This window comes from Brachyistius frenatus, unplaced genomic scaffold (assembly GCF_029030835.1).
Source record: "Brachyistius frenatus isolate BFR_SWC_R1_liver_20210118 unplaced genomic scaffold, ASM2903083v1 Contig_15, whole genome shotgun sequence".
NCBI lineage: Eukaryota > Metazoa > Chordata > Actinopteri > Embiotocidae > Brachyistius > Brachyistius frenatus.
Window position 1 is genome coordinate 3405257 of NW_027210614.1, and position 13017 is coordinate 3418273.

A 13017-nucleotide genomic window follows, 5' to 3' on the forward strand; every position below is an offset into this window, starting at 1 on the left:
TATGCAGCCACTTCCGATAATGTAATCCTACACTGTTCTCCGCTCCTTGCAACCAGACACTATCAGCTGTGAACTCATCACTCTCCGTTAATGACCAGGTCACAGAGAGGAAGAAGGGAAACTAAACGAAGAGCACTGCAGAGTGGTGAAGATGTGTTGTATGTTGATTAAGGAGGCTGTGCACAGGTGTGTGATGGAGATGAGAGAGGTTCTTAAATTCCACAAAAGCGTGAGTCAATCAGGATTCTGCATCTTCTGTTTCTGTCCCTGACACAACGTTCTTCCGAAGGGTCTCTCACCCTCTTTAAAAAAAAAAAAAAAAAAAAAAGAGAGAGAAGTGACTACTGAAGTTCACAGTCTGGTCAGCCTGGCGTGCCTGTGTTTTACTTCACAGAGTAACCTCCCAACCTTTGGCCATTAACCCAGCACGCCTCTTTGACAGTAGTGACATGTAGAAGTGTGCCGCTGCCCAGCCTCCTCACTTTACACTGCATTGTGTCCACAGAGAGCTACATGTACTCTCTAAGGGTGACACTACCCAAACTCTGTAATTATAAAACGGACAGAGCATTCCTCAGCCTGGTTAACCAGAACTATGAGAGGGAGGGACAAATATTTACCTCCCCCACCCCTTCCCTCTGTTCCTCCTCCTTTAACGCACCCCCACCCCAATAATTTAAGAGTAAGAGCAACTCAGCCTTGTAAACACAATAGTTATGTCTGCGCTCACAGAGCCATGAAGCAGACATACAGGCTCCACTACCCCTGCAGCTACTACTAATACAACCTCTCCTCTCCTCTCCTCTCCTCTCCTCTCCTCTCCTCTCCTCTCCTCTCCTCTCCTCTCCTCTCCTCTCCTCTCCTCTCCTCTCCTCTCCTCTCCTCTCCTCTCCTCTCCTCTCCTCTCCTCTCCTCTCCTCTCCTCCTCCCCTCCCCTCCCCTCATCCTCCTCCTCCTCTTCTCTCCTCCCCCCTCAACCTCCTCTTCTCCCCCCCCCCCTCCTCCTCCTGCTCGCCCTCCCCTCCCCTCCCAACAACAGACTGCCTGCAACAGATCGTCTAGGAAGCGATTACTTGCTTAAGTTGTCAAATCACAACATTTGGCAAAAATAAAATGTGAGACAGTGAAACAGAGTACAGTAGAAGTTATTTTTTTCTTAAAGTAAAGGTCCAGACCTTTTCAAACTTTGTTGTTCCACTTCTTGCATCCCTACATTGGTTCCTTGTTAGGTAAAGAATAACATTATAAATCCTGATGTGTTAAATTGTTTTTCTTCTTATATTAAAGCCCTCCTCTCCCCATATCACACTGACAGCAGTCTGACTCATTGAATGTAGAACTATAAACCTGTCATTGGCCGACTATTTCAGTCACCGCTCTCGTTCCTTCACACTGTCTGTGTTTTTACTGCTGCTTTGGGAACCACTACAGCAGCTTCTGAGTTAGCAAACTACATGGTGAAAATGGAAAGTTTTGACAAAGATTTGGATACAAAAAAAAAAAAAAAGAAAGGCAGACCTGTTCTGTCTTTGGGATTCAGACATTTGTAATAGCAGACTCGCTTCCCCAAATGTTTCACTGAAACAAGTAGCTTAACGCTGCCCGAGATTATTGTGATTTGTTTAAAAAAAAAAAAACCACACAAACAACCCAGGGCGTTTTTTTTTTCCCGCTCCATGAATGATATATGGGTGCACCCAGACCATTCTCCAGCGCTGCCACAGCACTGTTGAGATTGCTCTGTCTATGTGAGACTACGCTGACTGAGAGCAGAGATCTTAGGACTAATCGCTTTAGAGAAGGCACAAGACTCTCTGAAGCTGCACCCAAACAATGGGATGCTCTTCCTCCGACCATACGATTCTCCCTGTCTGTTGAGGTCTGTTGAGACTCATTAGCCTTTAAGTGCCCCCATCCTAACCAACACAGGCATTTCTTGAGCTCTCTGTAGGTCTGTGTTGTCTCAGTGTGCAATGTGTGTTTATGTGCTTTTATAGTGGTGATGTATTATTTCATTATTGTCATTAATAATGATGTTGTTATCAATATCGTCAACCTGTCTTTTAGTATTTTGTCTTGTTACTTTTGCATTGTGTTCCTGCTGTACAGCGCTTCATTCAAATCTGCTGTGTACGGAGTGTTATTGAAAAGTCGAGTTAAATCAAATGGTGGCCGAGTTATACATCTAAAACTATGACAGTAAACCGCTTTCATCGAAACTGTCTCACAGACATATATTTGTGCTGTACACTGATTCAGTAGGACAGCCTTGCAAAGCTGAAATCAATAAATTAGCGAGATATCAAGAATACATCAGCAAATTAAGGAAGTCTGTATGTTTATTAATGTGAGATCAAATATTGTTTTAATTGCAGAGGGAAACAAAAGCCTCGTGGCTGCAGAGCTCAGACTACACAACTGAGGACATGTGAATGTGTCTTGTGTATTAATAGGATTGTCCATCAGACTGTTTGTCTTAACACTTTGTAAACAGTGCAATAATATCTTTGGCTTTAATTTCTGTGTCTGCGCATGCATTATGGTGATCCTCGATCCTAACATTTTAATTGAATAATAAAAACGAGAATAACAACTTTTGGTCCAAGTGTTCCTGTCTGATGACGAGAAATTGAGGAAATTGTATTGTTGTCAGAGGCTATTTGTGTTTGACGTTAACAGGCAAGCACAATGCATTAAGCCTGGAATGTAAGTAATGTGCACTTAGACATACAGCCCCAGCCTCAGTGTGTGGACAGCATCGTTTAATGTGCAGCCATAACTCTGTTAGGCTGCTGCTTCTCATTGCCTTATTTCTCGCCGCTTCTTCTCTCTCTCGCTCTCTTCCCATTGTCACTCTCTGTATCCATTTCTTAAATGGTGCACTAGTGTGAAAGATGAAAGATGAGAGAGGACGCTGCAAGTCTCATCAGAGCTGTTTGCTTTGTACCATTCTGTCTCCCTCTGGTCCTGTTTGTCTGAGTGAAGCAAGACACTGAAAAAATACTCCAGAAACATTTGATATGACGCAGTGGTCGACTTTAAAAAATATGGAGGCATGTTGTGGTTCAAGAGTGAAGCTGAACTCGATCAGTATAAATGCCGACTTGGCTTCCACGGAGGACCCCGCAGCCTGGGTGAATGACTGTAGGAGCCGCTGTATGGCAGAATGAAGTGTGTTCATTTCCTTATTTATTGACTCACTTGCTTTTCTCTGAGTGTTTGAAATTAATAACAGCCAGCAGAAATCAGACAGAGGGATGAAAATCAGCACTTTCCCTGCAGTGAAGCCATTCATCAAGCTAACGAGGGGGAGAATAGGAGTGGAGGAGGAGAGCAGGGGAAATGTGACGTTTGGAGAGGGAGCGGAGAGCGGGAGGGAAGCAGGTGCAGTGTGAGGCAGAGGGAGGGAGGGAGGAGGAGAGGGAGGGGAGGGGGAGGGGAGTGACGCTGGGAACAGAGGCAAGGGGAAGGAAGCTAAGTTTGTTTGGGAGGAGTGTCATTTGGAGGATAGCAGGGCAGACAGAAGAAGAAGAGGAGCTGCGTGTCACTCGAAAAAACAGGGCAGAGATAGAAAGAAGGACAAGTTTGACATTGGAGTACAAATAGAGATGCAGACTGTTTCCTCCGGACTGAATGTTGACGTATTTTCACAGAGATCAAGTCAGAAATCACCAAGCCATCGAAAAACTAACAATGATGTGTTTGTACACATTTAGCTCCATGCCTTTGCTAATTGCTGACGAGTGGATCTTGCGGCTTCATGTTCGCATTGGTTCGGCTCTTTGGGCCTCTGTTGGTGGAGACCGGACGTTCCTTACAATCAGCAAACTGCTCAAACAGTCCAACAGTGACGTTTCCTTTGAACAGCTTGTGATGATGCAGAATGAGCTTCGAAACTTAATTCTCGTTCACGGTTCCCATCAGCAGTATGTTACTTCCTTTCACTGATGGGTGACGGTGGGTCTGCCCTCAACGCAAAGACTTTACCTTGTCATGGCTTTTGGTCCCACGCTGCTCCGCCTCCCCCACAGTCCACCAGAGACCCAACAGTATCTCACACCCAGGGCAGGGCTGACTAAGCACTTACCACCAAGCCTCTCTTCTATGAGCGAGAAAGGAGCGCCATGCTGAGAACTCTGCCACAGGAAAATAATTAGCAAAGTGGAGCTCTGCCCAAACACCCTGGGCTAAATCTAGCAGCACTTCACAGTCAAATGGAGCCATAAATCTCACTCTTCCTTTTCTCTGTTTATGTGTTTGTTTCCTTCTTTCTTTGCTCAGAAAGTATTATTTTCCCAATTTTGAAGTCTGAGCAAAGTCTGCAGTCACAAGTCTGAGCAAAGTTTCATCTTTGTGATCACACATATTCATTTAACAATTTATTGCAGTCATGCATGATTAATGTACGATAACTGCATGTGATGAACAGTGAGTTTTTAGTCTTCTGATCAAAAAGCGCTCAGTGAAAGCCACAAGCTGATTTGCACTCTTTCCTCAATCTGAGCCAGTTCAAGCTGAGAAACTTGTGCTTGATGTCCTGTAATGACGCAAACCTTGCCCATCTCACTGTACATGGATATCTGTATTTTTAACTTTAAAGTTAGACCACAGTGTCTTTGGTCACCAAGGCTAAATATAATCAGCTCCTCCTGAGTGGTCTCCAGTTTCTCACTCCTTTCCAAGAGGCAGGTGGAGCAGAGAGGAGGAGGAGGGGGAAGGAGGGATAACACGCAGTCTTGAATAAATCATCCCCCGACTTTTGACCCATATGGAGCAGGAGGTTGTTTTTATACTTCTGCGCTGCCCCCTTTCTCTCTATGGCCTCTGCACCCCTCTTCTGTCTCTAATTCATTTTCTCCTCCACACGACAGGTCAATCTGGATCGATTTCATCTGCCCTCAACGACTGAGACCAACATCCTGGCACCCAGAAATAGAGCTCTCTGTGATAGAAGAGCCTCTGACCAACCATTACCATTAGAGAGCCGTCTGAGAAGGATGGGGGAACAAAACTATTTTGAAAACATTCAGAAGACATAATTTAGTGCGCAGATGAACTACACTGACAAAGGTCACTTGTTAAGATGGATGGTTGTCATGAGATGTGATCTGTGGGAGATACTGCTTCAGCAGGTTTCACCCAAATCATCTTGCCATGCACAAGTGAGGGTGACATGGCTATTGGCCTGCCTACCTGTTACAGTTTGCTCATGTGATCACTCATCTACACAGAAACACACACAAGCATGCTTTTTCCCAACCTATATTTGCACTCCACTCTCTTCCTCACAGCCTCTTTCACACACTTACAGTGCATATACACACACCTGCCGTTTTATCTTTGTCAGCATATTCTGGGTCCTTCAACTCCCTGCTGGGCTCTGAACTCCAGTGTCTCTTTGCATGGCAAACCCCCGATGTGCGCCTACCTTTACAACACGCACTCACTCGTCGAAGGTGAGGCACACTGGCAGCTTCCTAGCATTGTTAACTCTCTTTATCTCCACACCAACTCCACATCTTGCAGAGTAAATACATTTGTGACTGGAAAAACCTTCTTTCTCTGGGATTAGTGGGTAGAGGCAGTGACACAGTGTCCTGGTGGTGTCTACGCAGTCCAGGCTGGAGTCAGGACACTCTTTCCCCAGGCAAGGACACCAAGACCTGGCTCTCCGTCTCCATCACTCAGCTTGTCCTCCTGGAGCTACGTGGCCAGACTGCTCATCACCCCACCCCCCACCCCCTCTCCTCATATGCATGGATTTGCATAAAACAAAGACATGGCTCTGCCTGCAACGTCTGCCACGGTTGAAACCGCTAAGAACAGGATCGACCAGACCACACCGCACGCAGCCCCTCCAAGCTCGGCTGGCAGGTTGTCAGAGCGCAACATCAGTATAGTGCGGCGGCTACGGCGAGGCAACTTAGATTTACGAGGCTGACTAAGATAGACACCCTCATGGTTTTCCACTTTCATTCGTTTAACATCCGTTCCCTTGGCATTGTTTATATTCGACACCCCTCAGCAGTGAGCAGAGGGCACCTAATTCACAGTGATGACGTGGGAGGAGAATCAGAGCACTTAAAACACTTCATCTAAAGATGATTTGTCCTTGTCTTCCCTGATGGCTTTTGTCCTGCTTCCCCTCCTAAAGTTAAGTGGATCTGGAGAAAGGCCAGCTACTGATCCCACGCCCCTCTTACACACAATCAAGTAAATAACAACAAATAAATGTATACACACACACACACACACACACACACACACACACACACACACACACACACACACACACACACACACACATACATATAAGCTCAAATCTTCTGTCATTCTTATGTGTCGTCACCACACACACCACAGAGGTTTTCTGTGGACCATCCGTGAAACATCACAGAAACAGTTAGGTTTGTAATATACATTTGCCCAGGTTCCTGTCCTTTCTCTGTGAATTGATTTTAAGCCCAGAAGCTTATTCTTCACTCTTCCTCTCTCCTGTTGTCTGAGACAAAAGACAAAATCTGAACATGTAATTTACATTTGAATGAGTGGCTATAATCTGCTGGCTGCACTGTTGATCCTGGACAGCTGGGAACTTCATATATGTGTGTGTGTGTGTGTGTGTGTGTATAATTTTTCTTTTTCGGGGATTTTAATAAGGTGGTAAATACATACAATACCAGGCAAAGTCACTGTATTGGAGAGTTAGAGAGAGATGTGATGGAGATATATTAACAACATGAAGAAGGTGTGTGCTCTTTAGCATATGAATAGGAACTGACAAAATAAGGTACATTGTGTTTCGGTTATTGAAGCCATGTGCATTATGCTTGAAAAAAGTCACTACTATTTGTGATGACTGTATTCTGCTCTTTTTAATATGCAAGTCGAATATAATTTAACATTGATTTGTGTTTAATTGTGCTATAATAGGAAAATACAAAAAACATGATTGGTAATAATACTCCATATATTATAATCATGTTTGATAGTATGTGTACAGCTGGGATAATGAAGGAGGGATATTTTATAGATTTCACAAATCCTACCTCACTCACTGCTATAACGTTGAAATAACAGGAAAAGAAAAAAAATTCAAAAAGCCAAAGGAGATCAAGTGTTTTACCTCTGGGGTCCGAGGGCGCGGAGGAATGGGGCTTGAAATCACAGATGGAGGAATTTTCTTGATGACCTAAAAAAGTAGAAAAGATTGGACAAAACACATCAGAGTAGATAAATGAATATCAAGGCAAATAAGCATGGTGTCTCCTTTTGTCCCTCTGCTTTGTCTCCTGTGTGTGTCACTCTTTGCCACCCTGTCAAACACACACACACACACACACACACACACACACACACACACACACACACACACACACACACACACACACACACACACACACACACACACACACACACACACACACACACACACACACACACACACACATACTCACACACATCCAGAGCCACACAAACAATCACAAAGAAACAAGTAGACCCATTCTGAGTGTGATTCACTCTCACCTTGTCTGTCTGGTGAGATACAGTACATGTATCATAGTAAGCGTTTGATGCGAAGGGAAATGTAAAAATTTGCATGCAAATAGATTCCACAGGCAGAGCCCATGCATCAAAACACTGAAACCGCAAGAGACAAAACTAAAATATCTAAGCGCACAGTGTGCCATCACACTGAAAAGGCAAAATATTTTAATGGCAAAGCCTTTATTCCTGCTTATTCCATTAAATTCCATAATTAATTGTTCTAAAAGGGGAGAAATTTATCGTGCAGACAAACAAATAGTGGAAGAGAAGGTCCGTTTTCCCGACTACGTCCTGAATGTAATTTTCATAAGCACCCCTAACAAAACACACATTGAGTTATTCATATCCCCTATAAATGTTACTACACAAGTGAAAACAGTAGTTTAGCGCTGAGCTCCCTGATGCCAAGCAGCGCCCCTTTAAAACACGGTGGAAAATGACAGTTGTGGAAATACTTTGCCAATACACTGCAGTGAAGGAAATTTTAAATCACTGTATTTTCAAATAAATGCCACATAACTCACCTCTGCAAAGTATATAGAATCTGCAGGAGAACAGCAGTGATGCAGCGCAATGATATGTGTACTGCAGCAGAAAACACGGCATTGCATCTAAATCACAAAGTGTGAACTTTCATGAAACAAAAAACAAAAATTTTCACTGTACTAAATTGTGCTCAGTAAGAAATACTCGAGAGCAGGCATGGTGCATAGGATTATATGGAAATATGTTATTTATATTGTAAAGTAGGCTTTATTTCTCCTGTCACTCTTGTCATTCTCTATTGATCCAATATTGATTATTGTTGAAATTGTCTATTGATTATTGTCTTGCTAAATGACTAAATCCTCCTTGGCTGTGTGATCTCATGTGCAATGCTCTGCTGCAGATCCACATTTCATGGTAACATGCTTTAAAAGTTACAACTGCGGAGACAATTGACCCATACTGAGGAAAACTCTAACATGATTTTGATCATATAAAAGGTTTTTTTTTATTTGTAGAAATGAGACACTTAAAGGAATGGAACTTTAAAGGACTATTCACTTCTTCTTCTTCTTCTTCTTCTTCTTCTTCTTCTTCTTCTTCTTCTTCTTCTTCTTCTTCTTCTTCTTCTTCTTCTTCCATTAACTGTTACCTTTTGCATAGGCACTGCTAAAAGATGATGTTGCATTTATTTAAGTCACAGACTGTTGGTTTGGGTCCATTTACAGACATATAAAATTACCCCAGCAAGTCCCTACCACCTCATTACCAACATAACCTGCAGCCAGTCTTTCAAGGACAACTCTCTAATGACACCACGTGTATCCGCTTAATGTCTATTTGAAGCTCCCTCACTGCCACAAAGAAGGAGAGAAAACGTATAGAAAGAGCAAAGAATACTCTGACAAAACAAGTAACTTAATTGATCCCTGAAGTCTATTTAAGTCTGCGTGAGTGTTTCTGTGCTGGACCTCTCATATACTCTGCAAAGCTAGAAGATGTGTTGTTGTTTTTTGTCTCTGTATCTGCTGTGAATCTGGACAGACCATCCACAGATGTGGCTGCCACCTGGTTGTGTTGAAACACCTGACTGCTGTTACTGTTAGCTCCCTGTTCATCCCGTGATCTAATCCTGCTGTTTTTCAGAACCGAATACACTCAAAATGTTTTGTGAATTCACATTATTTTGAGTTAAAATAATCTTGTAAATTCACAATTTAATGGAATACATGCACCTGTGACCAGTGCATGAACAAGCTGCAACCATGCAAACATGCAAATGATTAAAACCACAGAAGGAAAGAATGTGGCAAACTTCAAGCAAAAGTTGATCTGCTAGAAGGACAAGCAAATACAAAAATGTAAAAAACAGATCTATTTAAAAAAAAAAAAAAAAAAAGAATTATCTTTACATTATATATGTTTTAATGAACCCCAATTAAAGTCTAAACTCAAGACTGACACTGAAAGTCTTATTTCAGTGCACCCAGTCTGAGTCAGTGGATATGTAGTAAGAGGAGGAATGAGTTTTGCTTAAATATTACTGGTTGGTTTGTTGTGTCTTTGCAACACCCACAATACAAAGCTTGAATAATGTGGGTGTGAGAATAAAATTAACTGTTCATCCCAGGAGCCACACACCCTACTGGACAATACCCATTACACTGCTGTGATGAGTTAAAATAGTACAAAGACCGGCTTATTTCTTTTTATCATCCCTATGTCCACCTAACAGTGACTCTGTAGTTTTTTCTGTTTAGCTACATAAGGTGGAAAAAAAACAAAAAAAGAAATGTTTGGCAGCAGGAAACTAAACCTGCAAGGCTGCAGCCGAGTGCGACGTCTGCCCCGCTCGACACACTTTGTGGAAACACGGGTGCTGCATACTGCACGTAAACACCTTTTGTGTATTTTGCCTACCATTTACACAGAGCTACGTTATATTTTAATGATAGCTAATAATGTAGTTTTTACATAGTGAAAAAACAAGAAATCCTTCTTCTAAAAATGGGTCTTGACCTTAAAATGACTCTTTTTGTTAAAATGCTCTGAAACATCAAAAGTGTGCTGCAAGAGTGACTCTCTAAGACAGGAAATGGGTGAAAAAAAAATTGCCCGTGAGTAGTCTTAGATTTACTGCGTACTGTACCATGTCGGATGTACATGTGCATCTCATCCAGTGGGTTCTGGGCAGAGGAAATGAGAATGAGTTCCCCAGGGCAGGGATTACTCTAATGACTTTGAGAGCAGCCTTGTGCACTGTAACTTTTGACCTCTGCTCAACGTCTTCTCCAAAAGAAAGCAAGAGAGACGCACACATGCATGCACAGACACAGACTCACACATTTACACAGGGGAGCGCACATTTTACCTACACGGGAGCTAATGTAGGCCGGTGTGAGTTAGAACTCACAGAATCAAACACAAACAGCAGCGCAAAGATCGCAGAAGAGCCCTTCCTACCGCTCCGTCTCCAGCCTGTGAGAATTCAGACCCCCAACCAGCCCTTATTTTTGGTTCTGTCAACTGGCATACTGCAACTTGAGTGAACATTGTGCTGCATCTTATGCTGTCAACCCGCATAGCGCCAACGTTCCACATGAGTGCATCACTGGAAGATCGATCGTTTTATCACTTACATAAGCGATGCGCACTGGTTCCACAGATAGAAGAGGAAACATCTTTTTGCAAATTAGATCTGTCGTCACGCTCATGTCATTTAGCTCAGAGACTCAAGTATATGAGTTACAAAAATGCAAGAGAGAAACACAATGAATACCATGCTGTGAACCCAAAAGGTGGGGAGCAACTCTATGCCGGGCCACCATTGGTATGTCTGTGTGTTTGTGTTTTGGTTGTTGCATGAAGAGTGGTGTGTATATTTTCATGTTAAGCGCATGGACATTAAAGGTCTAACTGATCTATTCCAGTGAGGAAACAATCAAAATAAACAGAGCAGCCTTAAAGAGAAACCCAAGTTTTCATTTTTTACATACCACTCAAAACACATCAAAAAGCCCACCACACAAATGCACTGCCTTTAGAGAAGCAAAGCTCAACTCATAACTAAAGAGGAAATTATTTTCTCTTTGAAATGGCGAGTACAGAAAGGCGTACTTTTAAAGGGGGGGAAAAGCAAACAGTTATCCTCCCTGAAGTCATTCCGCACATTGTTGTGGTTAATATGAAGTATCAAAATATAGCAGCGCCACTCCTTAGATCAAATAGATGTAATTAGATAAATTGATGAAGAAGGAGAGCGGCTTGGCTGTAAATTGCATGGTGTGTGCATGCTAAGACCCAACACTGGCACAGATGCACGGAGCTGCACTCACAATTTATCATCTCTACATCGCAGGAGCCAGTGGCCCACACCACTATTAATCATCAGCAAAATCATTTAATTCAGCCCAAGCCCGACTATTGTCTCAGTCTCTCCCCTCACTCTGGGCAAATCAGCCACCACAGCAGCAGCACACACCTCAGATGGGATACAAGTGTCGGGTTAAAACTCCCTTTTTTCTTTTCCTCTTTGGCAGATGGTGCAGAAGATGGCATTTTTTTTTTAATATATTTAACAAGTATGAAATTCATATCTGCAAACACTGCTGTTTGTAGTATAGAATAACACTTGGTCACTTTGGCTTTGTTAAAACTCGGACAGCGTGTTTAATTTTTATGAAAGGTGTCCTTTGTGTTTGTCCTTTGCTCACAGCCGTGTGCACACAAATTGTGGCTAAGTTGCAAAAAGCTGACGAATCCAGATTGACTCTGTCCTCAGAAACCTTAGTGTTTCTTCAAAGTGTATTTTGGCCCATTGGTCTTCCTGTTTCAACAAACAAATTGTTCTCGAACAGTGAAACAAGATGCCCACGAGGCTATTCCTTGTCCCAGAACTTACAAAAGAACTTTCCCTCTTGTGTTTCAGCAAAGTGGCCTCTTCAGTTAATGCACCAGTGCAGTACAGCAGTTATGTTGAAAGAAGATGTCTAAACAGCAACTGTAATGCAAGATTGGGTACAGCAAGCGCGCAGGCTCTGACTTAAATTGGCACCTTCTCCGTCGCCCCCTCACATGCCTGACATGGCTGTGCCCTCACTGCACCCCCTCTCCCAGAGCACAAGGCCAACATCCACACCCACTGACGAACGGGATAAAGTCGGGTGAAATTGGGAAAGCCAAACGATGATGACATGCTAATGACAGCGAGCACACGGTGTCCGAAAAACACGGACAGCGGGAACACCAGACTTACACGGATCAGGAAGCAAAGAAAGTGAAAAAGAGCAAATGAAGGATGCAAATATGAAACATGCAGAGCCACGAGAAATTCCCATAGAGATGTCATCATTACTGTCATTCAAGGAAACACACGTATACAACATTCACACTGTAAGCTCACAGACATGCCAGCGCACACGCACACACATGCGCACTCACATAAGCACACACACATGCAGAAAGAAAGAGACTCACACACACTAATCACAGATCACAATTTACAATAAAATTAACAGGATGAAGTTGTCGGCTATAAAACCCCACTGGGCTTCCATAAACACAAATGAGGATGGAATTGTCGGAATAAAAGATTTTAAATAGAGTATGCAAAGATAACATTTTACTATATCTAATAAGAAGAATGGAAAAGGAGCCTAAATTATGAAAGAAAAATGGCTACAAGTAAGATTTCAGTCTGAGTCTAAGTTTTGAGAATTTCTCACTCAATTTGTAGTTTGAAAAAAACATGAAATCTTTATCGGACAATACTAAAACAGAATTCAAATATAGGCCACCGTGTGTCTTACTGTGATTTCATTAAGTTATCTGTAACACCAGATGAGCATCTCCTAATTTTTACATGCAACACCCCTTGCGTTAAAATAAATGAATTGTCAGCCTAAATTGATATCTACATTTATTCCTTTATCTGATTTTTAAATATAAACATAACTAATATGAAAATCATGTTTCTGATTGGTT

At 42.5% G+C, this 13017-nt stretch overlaps 1 protein-coding gene across 1 annotated transcript in view; it reads right to left on the reverse strand.

Annotated features, from left to right (window-relative positions):
- The window catches only part of mafa (MAF bZIP transcription factor a), a 77172-nt gene that overhangs the window by 60727 nt on the left and 3428 nt on the right, over positions 1-13017 (reverse strand). Inside the window, exon 2 of the mRNA XM_069693626.1 lies at positions 7127-7192. Coding sequence (XP_069549727.1) covers positions 7165-7192 — 28 coding nt within the window. The 3' untranslated portion in view covers positions 7127-7164. The remainder of the gene's footprint in view (positions 1-7126; positions 7193-13017) is intronic.